This window comes from Budorcas taxicolor, chromosome 1 (assembly GCF_023091745.1).
Source record: "Budorcas taxicolor isolate Tak-1 chromosome 1, Takin1.1, whole genome shotgun sequence".
NCBI lineage: Eukaryota > Metazoa > Chordata > Mammalia > Artiodactyla > Bovidae > Budorcas > Budorcas taxicolor.
Window position 1 is genome coordinate 191,034,487 of NC_068910.1, and position 15,105 is coordinate 191,049,591.

Below are 15,105 nucleotides of genomic sequence, written 5' to 3' on the forward strand. Positions count from 1 at the left end.
TTATGGCAGAAAGTGAAGAGGAACAAAAAAGCCTCTCGATGAAAGTGAAAGAGGAAAGTGAAAAAGTTGACTTAAAGCTCAACATTCAGAAAAAGAAGATCATGGCATCTGGTCCCATCACTTCATGGGAAATAGATGGGGAAACAGTGGAAACAGTGCCAGACTTTATTTTGGGGGGCACAAAAATCACTGCAGATGGTGACTGTAGCCATGAAATTAAAAGACACTTACTCCTTGGAAGAAAAGTTATGACTAACCTAGACAGCATATTCAAAAGCAGAGACAATACTTTGCCAACAAAGGTCCGTCTAGTCAAGGTTTTTCCAGAGGTCATGTATAGACGTGAGAGTTGGACTGTAAAGAAAGCTGAGTGCCGAAGAATTGATGCTTTTGAACTGTGGTGTTGGAGAAGACTCTTGAGAGTCTCTTGGACTGCAAGGAGATCCAAACAGTCCATCCTAAAGGAGATCAATCCCGGGTGTTCACTGGAAGGACTGATGCTAAAGCTGAAACTCCAATACTTTGGCCACCCCATGCGAAGAGTTGACTCATTGGAAAAGACCCTGATGCTGGGAGGGATTGGGGCAGGAGGAGAAGGGGACGACAGAGGATGAGATGGCTGGATGGCATCACTGACTCAATGGACGTGAGTCTGAGTGAACTCCAGGAGTTGGTGATGGACAGGGAGGCCTGGCGTGCTGCGATTCATGGGGTCGCAGAGTCGGACATGACTGAGCGACTGAACTGAACTGAAGCTCCATAAAACAAAATTTCTACCCACACTACACTTTGAAAGATACAAAAATTTAAGTGATAGCTGCTGAGGACCTGTTCACACTTAGCCGACTAAAGTAATATCCTAGTTGCAGCCTGCCGTTCACCACCCTGTCCCCACCCCGTTTTATACTCTTAAGAGATAGGGTTGAGAGGAAAATCAAAGTAAAGGTTTGGTTTATCAACTCCAGGGACTTCCCCAGTGGTCCAATGGCTAAGAACCTGCCTGCCAGCACAGGGAACATGAGTCTGATCCCTGGTTCAGGAAGATCCCACATGCCAGAGTAACCAGGCCTGTGAGCCACAACTATTGAGCCCGTGTCCCTAGAGCCCGTGCCCTGCAATGAGAAGCCACCACAGCGAGAAGCCTGCACAACACAAGTAGAGAGCAGCCCCCACTCTCTGCAACTAGAGCAAGGCCGCACAGCAATGAAGACCCGGCCAGGCCAAAGATGAATATTTCTTAGTAGAGAGCAGCCCCCACTCTCTGCAACTAGAGCAAGGCCGCACAACAATGAAGACCCAGCCAGGCCAAAGATGAATACTTCTTAAAATGTTTATCAAGTTAAAAAAAAAATTCCAAGAATCATTTTCTTCAGTTGCAAAGGAGGCTTCTACAATGAAAATCTGTAATCACTAAGATCTTAGTGGCAGAGCAATAAGCAGACCTCCCAATGGGACTGAGTGATAACCACCGAAGTGTGCAGGCTGCTCTGGGGCCGTCAAGGCCTACCTGGCCAGTCGAGACCACCCAGAGCACTCAGGTTTTCTCCAGATAGCCACTCCTGAACCTGCTGGGTGCATCCCTGCTCTTCCTGGCTTGCACTAACACAAACAAAGCCTCAAATATACCAGCTTTGGTTTTTAAGGAGAAAAGTAACAATTAATAAACGGGGTGGGGGGGGCTTTTTAAAAAACCACAGATCGTATGGGAAGCACACCTTTTTCAGGTGAGGAGACAGGAGCTCACATTATGACAAAGAATCATACCAAACACCTCAGATTGAAGGAGGAAGTGTTTCATGACACTAATCAAACAATGCTGAAGTCAAACTACTGTTTGGTTTGAAGCTCTGAAAAAGTTTTAAGTTTTTTATATTTCAAAATTTGTATTTTTTATTAGAGTCCACTCCACAGTTGGCTAAATAAAAGCAGTCGTCAGACCCCACAAACTCCTGCACAATTTAAATCTTATGAATTTAATTTCGTAAAAATTTAGGTGTGTATTCCTAATGGCCAACCTAAAAATGCTGTTTTTATCTATGGTCTAAAATACTTCAGTCTAACTACTTTAAAAGATTTAGTTCCAGTGTTAAAAATAATCCCATCACTATCTCTTTCTGCTTGTTTTTACATGGTATGCAGCAAAAAGATTGTGTTCCGAGTCAAAAAGATCCACAAACTAATTCAGCACGTAAAAAATAATTTTACAAAACATCCACGCCAACCTTTCAAATCCACTTTTATTTTCCTTTTTCCTCCTCACATACAGAACTTTTCCACACACTGAATTTCTTGTAGCTATAAAGTCACTTGATGTTGGTCAGGTACCATTTTATCCCTTAAAACTTTGCTGGCATCAAATATGACAGTTAACCAGTGTTAAATCTATAAAATATTTACATAGCACAGCACATTAAGCTTTAGACACTTGGCAATTAAACCACATAAAAATTGGACAAGACCCCCAACCTACATGTTCAGAATCAGATGTTCACAGTCCCTATCTGGTGACTGTACATGGTTCAAAAGGCAGCAGAGGCAACAGGCAGTTACTCCGAAGGACATGGACCACTATTATCTGGAAGCACATTATGTTATCCCAGTGTCATGTACCACTCCACCTTTCTCCGAGGCGGTCTCATAATTCTGGAATGGCAGGTCCCGCTTATACAAAATGAAGACAGACAACACAACGTTTACTCTGTAGAGACATCCTAACTCCTACTATGCATGCATGGTGATCTTGAATGCAACGCGTCCTAAAAACTTGTCACGGTCATTCTGGGTTTTTAGGTTGGGTGATCCACCAATCTTGCACTCAACCATTACTTCTTTTACGTCACCATCACTACCAAAGCTGACCTGGACGGCAACTAGTGGCTGCAGGTAGCTCCCCTGGCAAATAAAGGAAAATACATTAATTCAAATTCTACAGTAACTTTAACTGCACTTTTCAGGAGCTTGCCTATTCTTTAAAAATTAAAAAAACAAACAAGATTTTAATCTATTAATTCGATGTATTTTTTTATCCTCTACTTTTTCCTTAACTGAATATTCATTTACTTTTACTTTTTTTTAACTGATCAAAGTGTTTACAACTATGAATTTTCCTCTAAGCACTGCTTTAAATGTATTCCATAGATTGTGATTATGTTGTTTCATTATTTTTTTAGATACTCTATAAACTTGGTTTACGTTTCCTTCTTTACTCAAGAGTTGTTTAATAGAGAGGTCCCACCTCCTCCCTCTTTAGGAAGGGCAGTTTTATTTCAATAATTTTTAGTTTTACTGCATTTGATCACAAGGTATTATTATAATATATTTCTATCTTACGAAACTTGAAGATGCATTTTTTATGATAAATTTTTGTGACAGTTCCAGGTGTTTGAGAAGAACATGTACTTATCTATTAATATGTTTGATAAACATGTGGAAGATTACCTCACTGATGTTACTTAGGTTTCTAATATCCTTATGGTTGCTGTTTAACTTGGTGCAAATATACTCATAACTGTTTTGCCATCATTGTGGTTTCTAAATACAAGCCTTCACTAAAAGGAACTAAGGGCTAATTCCAGGGCCAAGGCAGGGAAAATAAAAGATGAACCTGGACCCCTTGTGGTGCCAGAAAGTAAGTTAGTGCTGTAGGAATGCTGTTTAACTTGGTGCAAATATACTCATAACTGTTTTGCCATCATTGTGGTTTCTAAATACAAGCCTTCACTAAAAGGAACTAAGGGCTAATTCCAGGGCCAAGGCAGGGAAAATAAAAGATGAACCTGGACCCCTTGTGGTGCCAGAAAGTAAGTTAGTGCTGTAGGAATCCAAGGACACAGAAGCTAGAGCCAGTCTCCATCAGCCAAATGCGGGAGAGTTTTAGCACCAAAATAAATGATTATAATGTATTAACACCTAAATTACGTAACAATCTATGAGACTATATTAATATAAATAAATAGTGGAGAAGAAAATGCACTTTCTTAGAGTGGAATGCCAACTAGTAAATGGAAAAAGGAAGGGAAAAAAGTATAACTTTACATCAGAGCAATTTGGCTGACACCACCTTAACCAAGTGTTCAAGGTTAACATCACCATCAATGCGACTCAATACCACATCCCTCCTGACATGCCATTCTGAAAAGGACATACCATTTCTTCTTAGGCATTCATGCCAAAAATGCACAGCCTACATTTAACCATGAAAAAACATCAGATAAACTCAAACTGAGGAACATAAGCCACAAAGTAAGCCCCAAAAGGCCTGCACTCATTTTCAAAGAGTTCAAGGGCATGAAGCAGACCTATTGAGGACTGTTGCAGGTTACAGGCAACTAAAGATGTCAGAATGTAACAACCTGGACCAGGAAAACACTTTCTTGTGCAATAAAGAACACTACTGGAACAACTAGTGACATTCCAACATGGTCTGTAGATCACATATTAATACAGTTCAATGCTGATTTCCTTTGTTAAGTACATGATGGTTATTATGATAATGTCCTTACTTTTAGGAAATTCAATGTAAAGAGGATTTAGGGTAAAGAAGCACCGCGTTCATAACTTAATGACAAAGGGTTCATGGGAAAAATATATGAGACTGATAAGACAAATGATTTAAAACATCAACACAGGCAAGTTGGGTAAAAGGTTAATAGGAATCCTCTGTATGGTGCAAGCCACTTAAGTTTAGAATTATTTCAAAATAAAATTAAAAGTTTACTACTATATATATATATATAATGCTAAATATATATATATAATACATATAGAAATTCCACTTACAGAAATTCCACTACAATAATAGTTATCTCTGGGTAATGACTTAACCACTTTTCTATATTCTTTAAATAAGCACACACTATGACACGAAAGAGAAAATGTTATTTTGCAAATAATCATCCTTTAACTTATCTGCTTCGGTTTTGTGCTCAACTTGTAGACCTGGAGTCTCCGTCTGCCACACCAGTGTATTTAAAAACCAGAATAGATGATGCACACATTACACAGGCATTTGTCTACCTGACCCAGACAACTGGCATTTTAATACAGATGTGCCAGTTTCCCAAGAGTCTCAATCACTTAAGAATTTCTAAATACTCACATGCAGTTTTTTCCCATAATATGGAAAATATTTTAAATCTATCGTTCCATTGGAAGGATAAGTTGATAGAAATGCTGTGCTTTCACTCTAAAGTTGAAAACAAAAGAAACTCGTTAGGTTACAAAAAATAGTTTTTAAAAGTATATTTTTATTAAAGCAATATCAATTATGAACACTATGGAGAAACTACAGCTGTTTCAACTGCATTTGCTACAAGAGAATTTTTTGATTTAAACCCCTGACATGAATTATCCTGACTTCCTGATTTCTTTCCATGACAGTCCCGTTAACTTACAGCTCGATCTACCCATGCACTGTCTGTAAAATCCTATCTGTGTTCCAACTACCAAATGCCCGTTCTCTAGCCACTGACAGCAGGAGTGCACCAGGAGGTCTGGGACCAAGGGATTCTAAAATGAATAAAGTACTGTGCACTTCCAGACTGGGAAGCAACAGCTGCCACAACCCAGAATGTGCCACTCGGGCCCGGGAGGCAGCAGGTCCAAAATAACCATGGCAACTGTAGTCAGAGGAAAAATGGATCATGCAGCTGATAAAAAACTCAGGGGAAATTTTAAAGTACTCTGAGCTAATACTCTTCTTATGCAATCTGAGTATCACATTTTCCTTGAATTATTTTATGAGCACATGTAAGTCAATTAAAGGTGTTGTATGACTGCTGCAATTATATTCCATGTGTTTAAAGATGAATTGTATAGCACAAGGAATAGAATATTTTATAACAACTATAAACAGAGTATATTCAACAATTACGAATCATTCTGTTGTATACCTGAAACTTATGTAATATTACAAATCAAGCATACCTCAAAAAAACTTTTATACCCAATAAAAACACAAACCTAGTATTCTTCCTGAAAAATAACCAGTTCACAAAATTTCTCATGTAACACATTCTGAATAGGTCCAGTATTAATGACTGTAACTTTACACATACTGAATAGATGACAGAGACACCAAATTATTAAAATCAGTGGCAATGTCACGAGGCAATAATATAAAACATTTCTGAATGTTTGAATTGTAGATTTGAATAAACTAATCTCTACTTTAGAAAGAAAACATGAAACACTACAGCAAAACTAAGAATCTCTTAAGGGAACCCCTACTCTCTGCTTACTTCACTGAACCACTGTGAAGTAGCGCATGTGTGTGGAGTGAGAGAAACACATGAAGAAGCAATATAGACAAGATAGCAAAGACTAAATCAATGACACTCCAAAAAGGGGGCAAGTTCTAATGATCCAGACCAAAAATTGCAAAAAGAACAGGCAATAACAAGGCTAAGAAAAAGTATAGAAGCCTTTTTTCAACCACTATTCAAATACCACCTCATGTTACACTCCTTAATTTAAAAAACATGAAATCTAAAAAAATAGTTTACACAGGAGAAAAAAAGTCACTTTAATGTGTTTCTGTACATTACTTACTTTTGTTTAACCTTAGTATATGAGCTTAATTCCTACAAACACAGAGAAGTTCCCCAAAATGTAAAAGGTTTTCCTTGGGTTGCAGTTTATTGAGCACTTCAGTGTGTATGTTCAGCCAGATACAACACTCTTATATTTACCTTGTTTATGCCTAACAACCCTTTCGTGTGTGCAATCAATTACACAGAGGGGAACTGAGGCTCACAGTTATGGCCACATGCTCAATGAACTGCTCCACTGGTTTGTATCAACACCATCAAGCTGGCAGACTTTTAAACTTGCATTTTATATCTTCAGTGAAAATAAACATTTAGAAATTAAGAAACAATAAAAGGTATATCTGAACAACGATAAATTTTAGGGTAAAACTGCATGTCATGGTTTTCTACTAGCAGTCACTAAACTCCACTGAAAACAAAATAAAGATTTAAAATGAATGCATTCTGTTTATTCTATATCACCATCACTTGGAAATCATTTGAAAAACACACACTAAATGTCCTAAGCAGTGGTTATCTCTGGGCAAAAATCTACCAAAATTTTTCCTTCTGTATTTTTCTAAATTTTCTTTAATGAATACGATTCATTTTTGTAAGGGAATTAAAAAAACTAATGACATAAATATGAATATTACATCTTTTGCAGGAACTATTCTTTAAAATTAAAGAGCATGTCCTATCATCAATGTTTTAGTGTTTCCAGAACTCTTAACTTGTATAAAGCAATTAAAGCAGATCAAAGTTAAGAGTATAAGACAAAAGAAATATACTACATAAAAAGTAATTCAACTGAAGAATTTACACCAAGAACACCTGATATAGACAAATCTAATGGAAAACAGCAATATGATGATATGCAATAAATGTTTCCATCTGTTCACATAGCCACACCTCTAAAATTTATGTATGCCACCTGGTCACTCCTTTGTAACTAGCCTATTAGTAATGCAAGATTTTACAAACATTTCTTCCAATTTTGTGTTTTTTTCTAAAAACAAAAATATCCACAAGAAACAACACAAAAACTCTATTTTGATTATTTTATGTACTTTCCACAAAACTCTTCAAAGCAAAAGGGACAGCAACTGAAACCTGAGTCATCAGACCAAAATTTTTCATTAACATTTCTCCCAACTATTCTAGAAGCAAAAGAAACGTAACAGATAAACAAGGAGAAAAACCCATTTATAACCCTAAGGGAAGAGTTACACAGAGTTGTTTATAGTGGCCACAGGCTTATAGAAATGAAACCTTGGGAAAGGAGTGGAAAGCTTTTGCCCTTCTGGCCTGCGTATGTGTGTGTGTTCATTCTCCTTTCATGGTGGTGTTGGCTCCATAGACTCACTGGCTCAAGTGTATCTACATGGTCCGCTCACGTTCAGAGGTAAACGCCCTTGAACACAGGATGCTGTCATAAAATCGGCACTTTTGCCTGGCTGAGGGCTCACACCCGGCATCGGGAACCTTCTCTTGGAAAGACTTGCAAGCAAAGGCGATCACAGAGTTACACGTTTCCGAAATCTATCACGTAGCTGAAACATTTTCTTCTAAGAGATGGCAGTAGAGTAGAGGCTCACTGTATTTTTAGAAGGATTTGTATACCAAGAAAAACTCAGCTCAGATGCAGAATCTGGTTTTCAGTGAGACTCTTTTATTTTTTTAATCCAAGTTTCCTACAGAGCTGACCACAGCATAAGGAGACCTAGTGAGTTGCCTATGGTTACACATGCACACTTCAACCCAGATGAGAAAGCACAAAGATTCCTAGCTTTTTATACTACTCTAAACAATGAATAAATACTCAAAATAGATCATACTCTAAAGCAGGAGTTCTCAAAGTATGGGTCCCAGACCAGCAGCATCACCAATACCTGGAAACTTAATTAGAAATGCAAACTTTAGGGTGTCACCCCAGACCTACTGAGTTAGAACCTGCAGAACTGGGACCCAAAAGACCCTCCAAGTGGTTCTGAGGCATGATCAGACTTGAGAACCACAAGCAAGTTTCTGCCCAAATAAGAAATTCATTCATGATTAAAGGGATTACAGTTTTCTTTGGCAAACAACTTCAGAAGTGATTTCAATTTAACATTTCAATCAAGACACTTCTGTCATTAACTGGAGGTGGAATGCTAATATTTTATTTTACACAGTATCAAAATTCAATTTAGAACTTAACAGTTTCTCCTGAGAACTCTTACCCATCATTTACATATTTGTCTTAGTTGCACTTTGCAGCATGGAGAGAAAACAAAAGAAATCATGAAATGAAAATAGCACAGCACTCTGGAAAAAATAAAGTAGGGATAAGAGAGCAAAATAATGCCTCTACCTTAAGGAAAAGATATCGTGTTTCATTAAATCTCAGATGCCACTGATATACACCAATTTATGTACTATTAAGAGAGAAAATATTTTATACACTATTAAGACTCTATCAACTATAAGGCCAACCCCAATTTCAGTGTTATTCAGGTAGAAAAAAGAAATTGAATCTTAAAATCAATGAAATATGGTACATGTAAATATAAAGGGAAAGAGTGTGATATCAAGTGCACACAGAAAATAAGTCTTTTCGCATTATCATTAGCAAACAGAAGGTTGGAGGAGTTTATTCTAAGAATGGCACTACAATAGACTTTAAAATATGACAGGGAAGGGAAAAAAATGACTAAATTCATTAGACTTTTAAAGTATTTTTAAGATATACTAGAACTTCAACAGAAATTTGGTTATTTTCTGAATACTAACCTGTGCAATACAGTCTATCCTTGGTTCTCCTTGAGGCTTTAATCCAATTATCTAAGGTAAAGAAACACTGATTAAGTGAAACATCACAACTGTATACAACAGAACCTCCTCCTTCGTTGCTGAGGACAAGGGACAGGAAGACTGAGATGAACATTCTCCCTCTTTAGTCGACAACTCGTGTCCGACTCTTGCGACCCCGTGGACTGTAGCCCACCAGGCTCCTCCGTCCATGGGATTCTCCAGGCAAGAGTACTGCAGTGAGTTGCCACTTCCTTCTCCAGGGGATCTTCCCGACCCAGGTCTCCTGCACTGCAGGCAGATTCTTCACCAGCTGAGCTATGAGGGAAGCCACTGCCTTAAAACCTTTTACATTTGCCTTTTGACTTTATTTTAGAGGAATAGAATAGACTTTTCAATATAATAATCTTACCAATTATCTATCTCATTATATTACTGGGGCAATTTAGAAAATTAAGTTAGTCATCAAAAAATTGACCAAAACACAGTATTGTACTTTGCTCCCCTTAAAATAATAGAAATCTTTACATTTCATTATTTATATTAAGACATCATTAACGCAAATAAGTACTGCAAAGGCATAATATAAGTAACTGTTCATGAAAAAAAAATGTTAGGTCACCACCCAACCATGTTTCCATAGCCTTCTACAGAACCCTACTGTATTTCAGATCTATAAAACCATACACTGAATGAATCCCATTTTAAAGATGGGACCATTCAGCTCCATGTAATGAAGCTACTTTCATGTATGCAGTTGATCTAATTAACTGTGTGAATGATATTTATCCATGCATTTTGTGAGGATTTTTGGCATTTTGAATTTATATGCATTTTAGTTTATAATTTATATGCATTTTTAATGTGAATGCCTTAAAATATAAGTACTCTCCCCCAAAGAAAAGTAGTGTTGCAGCCTAAATAATAATTTCAAGAGCAATAACTATCTGTGCCCTTGCAATGCCTCTGGAACGAACTATACTGGGATTTGATGCCCTCCCACATGCTTATGCAGCATCTCAGTACTGATTCCCATTTGCCTGATGATATCTTCCTGTCAAGCCTGCCAAGTTCTGCCTCCATCAGCAACTATAGTCTCAGACCCTCATCATTCAGTGGACATACTGGCAAAGAAAATAAACTTGGAAGTTTGGCGCCGTGGGAGAAGGAACCAGAGCTGCTTCTCTCGGTTTTCTATTGGGAACAAGTGTTCCATTAATCTAGGTGTTGCGAGGATACTCCTAGGAGGCAGCGATTACAAAAGGCATTCCTGTTAAAAAGAATAAATTCAATCGATCTTAAAAGCTCGATCACCTGATTTCATATTAGTTTGCCCTTCCTATCCACGGGTTCCACACCTGTGGATTCAACCAATAACACACTGAAAACATTTGAGCAAAAAAAAAAATCCAGAAAGTTCCAAAGCAAGACTCAAATTTCCTGTGTGTTGACAGCTATTTTGCACAGCATCTACACTGGATTAAGTGTAAGTAATCTAGAGATGCTTTTAAGTAAACAGGAGGATGTGCACAGGTTATACACAAACACTGCACCACTTTATAAAAGGAACTTGCACATTCCCAGATTTTGATGTCCTCAGCTGTCCTAGAATCAATTCTCCAGCGATACCCATTTTAAAGATGGGACCATTCAGTCCCTTCAGTCAACTATGGATGACTATGAGGATCATTTCTTGTGTGGACTATGAAAACCCATTTCTACTTTATTTAACAGTATGTGGTATGTATGAGCTCCCTAGCATTTCTAGGGAAAGTAGGGGTCCCTTTCAAATAGTTCACATTGCTCCCACTTGCTGCCTGCCTACCTTGCCTTTAGTTTCACCTCCACTTTAATCTTAATTCTTAAAGTCTTGCTAAAACATTTATTGAGTGTCTACCGTGTGTCAGGCAATGTTTCAGAATGATCTCTACAGTGCTATGGGGTAGTCAGAGAACTGTCATCTTCCACAGAGGGAGGGGAAGGATAGACTGGAGGGAAGATGGTCTGGACACCTAAGCATCTAGCTGGCTCTCCCTAAGGGAAACTCCTTATCTAGCAGTGCCAGCTTCAGAAGACTCCAATTTCAGTTTTATTAGGGATGTTGACTTCAGTGATGTGTATACTCAAGACCTTGAGAGGTCTGCACCTGTTCAGGAACCTGCTTATTCTCTGAATAAATGACCAGGAATGATTTCACTCTTCAGGAGAGACCATGCAGGCCTCAACAGGTTACCTGGATTGGAACACAACTCTGCAGTACATTTAGACAGTAGCAAGGCACAGGGTTAGGCGATCACTTCACTATGCAAGGAAAGCATCTTCCTTTTGCACAATGACCCCAAGACACTATTACTTAGACACAGAGAACATTATTAGCTTCTTGGTTTCCTGGTGGCTATACAATTCAGGCACTTCTTCTGGACAACATAGCATAATGCTGGCTAGGCTCATTTTAATACAATTTAATCTGTATTTTTACTATTAATTACATAGATGTCTACTGTAAAGCTATTCAGAAAAAGTTAAATGAGCCCAAAGTTCACAGATCTGCCATGGGATTTTAAATTACATTACTGCTCAGATGCAAAGATGAGCACAGCACATTAATACCACCATGCTGTGGGCACAACCCCCAGAACGCCTGATGCCTGAAGCCCTGATCTATGCTTAAGTGTGTGTGTGTAGCTAGCTCCCAAAGAGAAAAGCTGAAGTTGTGTTACTCCCTAATTTATGACTAACTTATGAACCCACTGCGGTTTTTTTCTGTACTGGTTTTCCAAAGGACAAATCACTGCTAGCCTTTTACATAAGCTACCACCAAATCAGATAGTACTGAATAAACAGTTGTCAGCTTAATAGGAAATTAGAAAAAAAGCAGCAGCAGCGAGTTTTGTACATACTCTGTTCATTTTCACAAGAATACAAGGCTTTCCTTCTTGGTAGCCAAACGTGGGATCATCCACACCACTGCATGCTTCAAGTAAAGCAAGAGGAAACTGACACGCTGTGTATTCTGGACCCTTCTGCTCAAAAAAGGTTCCACTGGTACAATCTGTGAGATTCTTCTGTTCTTCTAAGCCATATGCTAAAAAGAAAATATGTATGTGTGAATAGATCAGTCAAAAAGGACCTTAAACACAACCAGAACTGTGTCACCCTTTGGACAATATTCTTCAAACACAAAAACAACAGGCCATGCACCGGGAAATTTTAGGGCAAGAACGTTAAGTCTCTTCCTCTAACTTCTAACAGCTATCCAATGCTTTGCAGTTTACTTAATTTCAATACGAACTAGACGACAGAGGGATCTCTTTGGTCACCATTAGGTGGCACCAGCCATGGCTACAACATTATCTGAATGCTTTCAATGTTCTTGGCCCAAAAGGTAAAATGATGAGGAAATAAAAAGGCATGGCGGCTGCCCTTATGGAGCTTATTTACATCGTAGTGGGGAAGACATTGCTGAATAAAATCATAACCAAAGGGCCTAAAGATACACGGAGCTACAGCAACCTATATTCTAAACGGACTGCAACAGAGCTGATTAGTAAAGGGGCCCATGTGAGGTAATGTTAGCTTACCAAATGGTGTTTTCAGCAGAGGTGGAGGTAACAAGATATATTCAAAGTGACAGGGGAGCAAAATGGTTACAACTTGGAGATGGGGAAGAAAGGAGAGGCAGACAACTCAGTGATTTTCAAATGTTTGCTGTGCACTTGGCACGGTGTTAGACAAAAAAGTGGCACAGCAGTGAGCAGGTCAGCTGTGGTCCCTGCCCTGAATGAGCTTAGGCTACTGCAAGATACTCACTAATCAACAGTCAAGACATGGTATCACAACGCCTCACAGTCAGTGCGTGGGTGTAACTGGTACCAGACAAAAAGTCACCTAAAATGAACTGAACCAAAACAGGAACCAAAATTTCAAAGCAAACACATTTAGTTTTGTCATTGCTCAGTTGCTAAGTCATGTCTGACTCTACCAGGAGCCTCTGTCCATGAGATTTTCCAAGCAAGAATATTAAGACTGGGTTGCTATTTCCTTCTCCAGGGGACTCTTCCTGACCCAGGAATCAAACCTGCATCTCCTGCAGTGGCAGGCAGATTCTTTACCACTGAGCCACCTGAGAAGCCCAGTTAGTTAATTTTATCTATTTATTTAAAATTTGTTTGTTTGCCTGCCTGTCATGCTACGAGGCTTGAGGGATCTTAGTTCCCAGAGCAGTGACTGACCCCCGGGTTCAGCAGGGTAATTGAGTACAGATTTTTCCCTTAAAAAAAAAAAAGGTCAAAATTTTTGGTTTCTTCTTTTATTTACCAAAAATTAGGATACCATTGGAACCATGTACCAATTTAAAAGCCAAGAATGACTCAGTATTGGGGTAAGAGGGAATGGGCTAAACTTTTACAACAGAATAGAGCCACTGACATTTATGACTCTTTTTGACTTTTCTGGCACAATTCTGCAGAAAGTATTCAAGGCCTACACCAGTAGCCTCCAAGGGCCTCTCCTGTATATACTCTGTACCAACAGAGTCACTTTTGTATGATGCCAACTTCCACTTCTACACAAAACCTAGGTAAGTGCAAGGAGTTGGACGATAAATGGTCAGAATACGAAGACGTCTCTATGCTGGGCATGATGGGAGCACAGAAAGGTCACCTTCTCAAAGACAGCAACCAAAGAACCCCACATTTTCAAGGAAAGCCTCAAGGAAGCCATAAAGAGGTGTAGGTAATCAGGCGGGGGAAAGACCTGAAAGGGATCATCTGAACTAGATAAAATATTAAGTTCTATTTAGTATTTATAGGGGAAAAAAACCCAGATAAGATAATATATCCTTTTAACAGGAGACTCTATCTTCTAAACACGAGAAACGCATCCCTAAGAACAACAAGGACAACTCAAAGTTTAAAAAAAGGGAAGGGGGATGATGAACATTAAAGATCTGAAAGTAACCCCCCAGTATAATAAAATAAGAACAGAAAACAAGAGAGCAAATACCCAACAACTAACAGAATAGTTCTATTAAGAGGACCAGAAAAGTAAAGTGAGGAAACTTTCAAGTAATAACAGTTTCCTCAACTGGAGGACCCAAGTCTTCATCCGGAAAGATCCCATCAAGTTTTCAGCAAAATGACACTATAGAGACTGACACCAATACGAAATTTTAGAACCGAAGGAAATATAATTAAACACAAAACAAATACTGCCGAACAGAAAAAGGTAGATACAAAGGAACTATTGATAAAATTCTATATTTAGTTAAGCTACAAACCATACAAGCAAAATGAGGTCATTTTCAGAAATGAAAGGACTAAAAACTTAAATTCCATGTATCTTTAAAAATTTTTAAGTGAAATATAAGTGGAAATGTAATCCACATATAACGTTAGTTTCAAGTGTACAACACAATGAATGCTTAAATTATTTGCATACATTGTGAAATGATCATCATGGTAAATCTAATTAATAGCTTGTTCCCACATACAGTTACAAATTCTTTTTCTTGTGATGAGGACTTTTAGGATCTATTCTGTTAGCAATTTCCAAATATACAATATTGCTAACAGCAGTCACTATGCTGTATATTATATCCCCAGGGCTTATTCACATATAACTGGAAGACTGTTCCTTCTGATCATCTTTCATCATTTCACCTCCGTCTCCTGCTGCCCCTGGCGAAGTCTTTTCTGGATCTCTCTGAGTTTCGTTTTCTTGCTTGTTCTGTTTCTTATATTCCACACATAAGTGAGATCATTTGTTGTGTGTCTCTGTTTGACTTATT

At 38.3% G+C, this 15,105-nt stretch overlaps 1 protein-coding gene across 1 annotated transcript in view; it reads right to left on the reverse strand.

Moving 5' to 3' along the window:
* Positions 1–2,225: 2,225 nt before the first annotated feature.
* ATP1B3 (ATPase Na+/K+ transporting subunit beta 3) overlaps positions 2,226–15,105 on the reverse strand; it is a 35,270-nt gene continuing 22,390 nt past the window's right edge. The window contains exons 4-7 of the mRNA XM_052639993.1: positions 12,218–12,402; positions 9,300–9,350; positions 5,099–5,185; positions 2,226–2,892 (exon numbers count right to left, since the gene is read on the reverse strand). Of these exons, the coding sequence (XP_052495953.1) occupies positions 2,722–2,892; positions 5,099–5,185; positions 9,300–9,350; positions 12,218–12,402 (494 nt within the window). The 3' untranslated portion in view covers positions 2,226–2,721. The remainder of the gene's footprint in view (positions 2,893–5,098; positions 5,186–9,299; positions 9,351–12,217; positions 12,403–15,105) is intronic.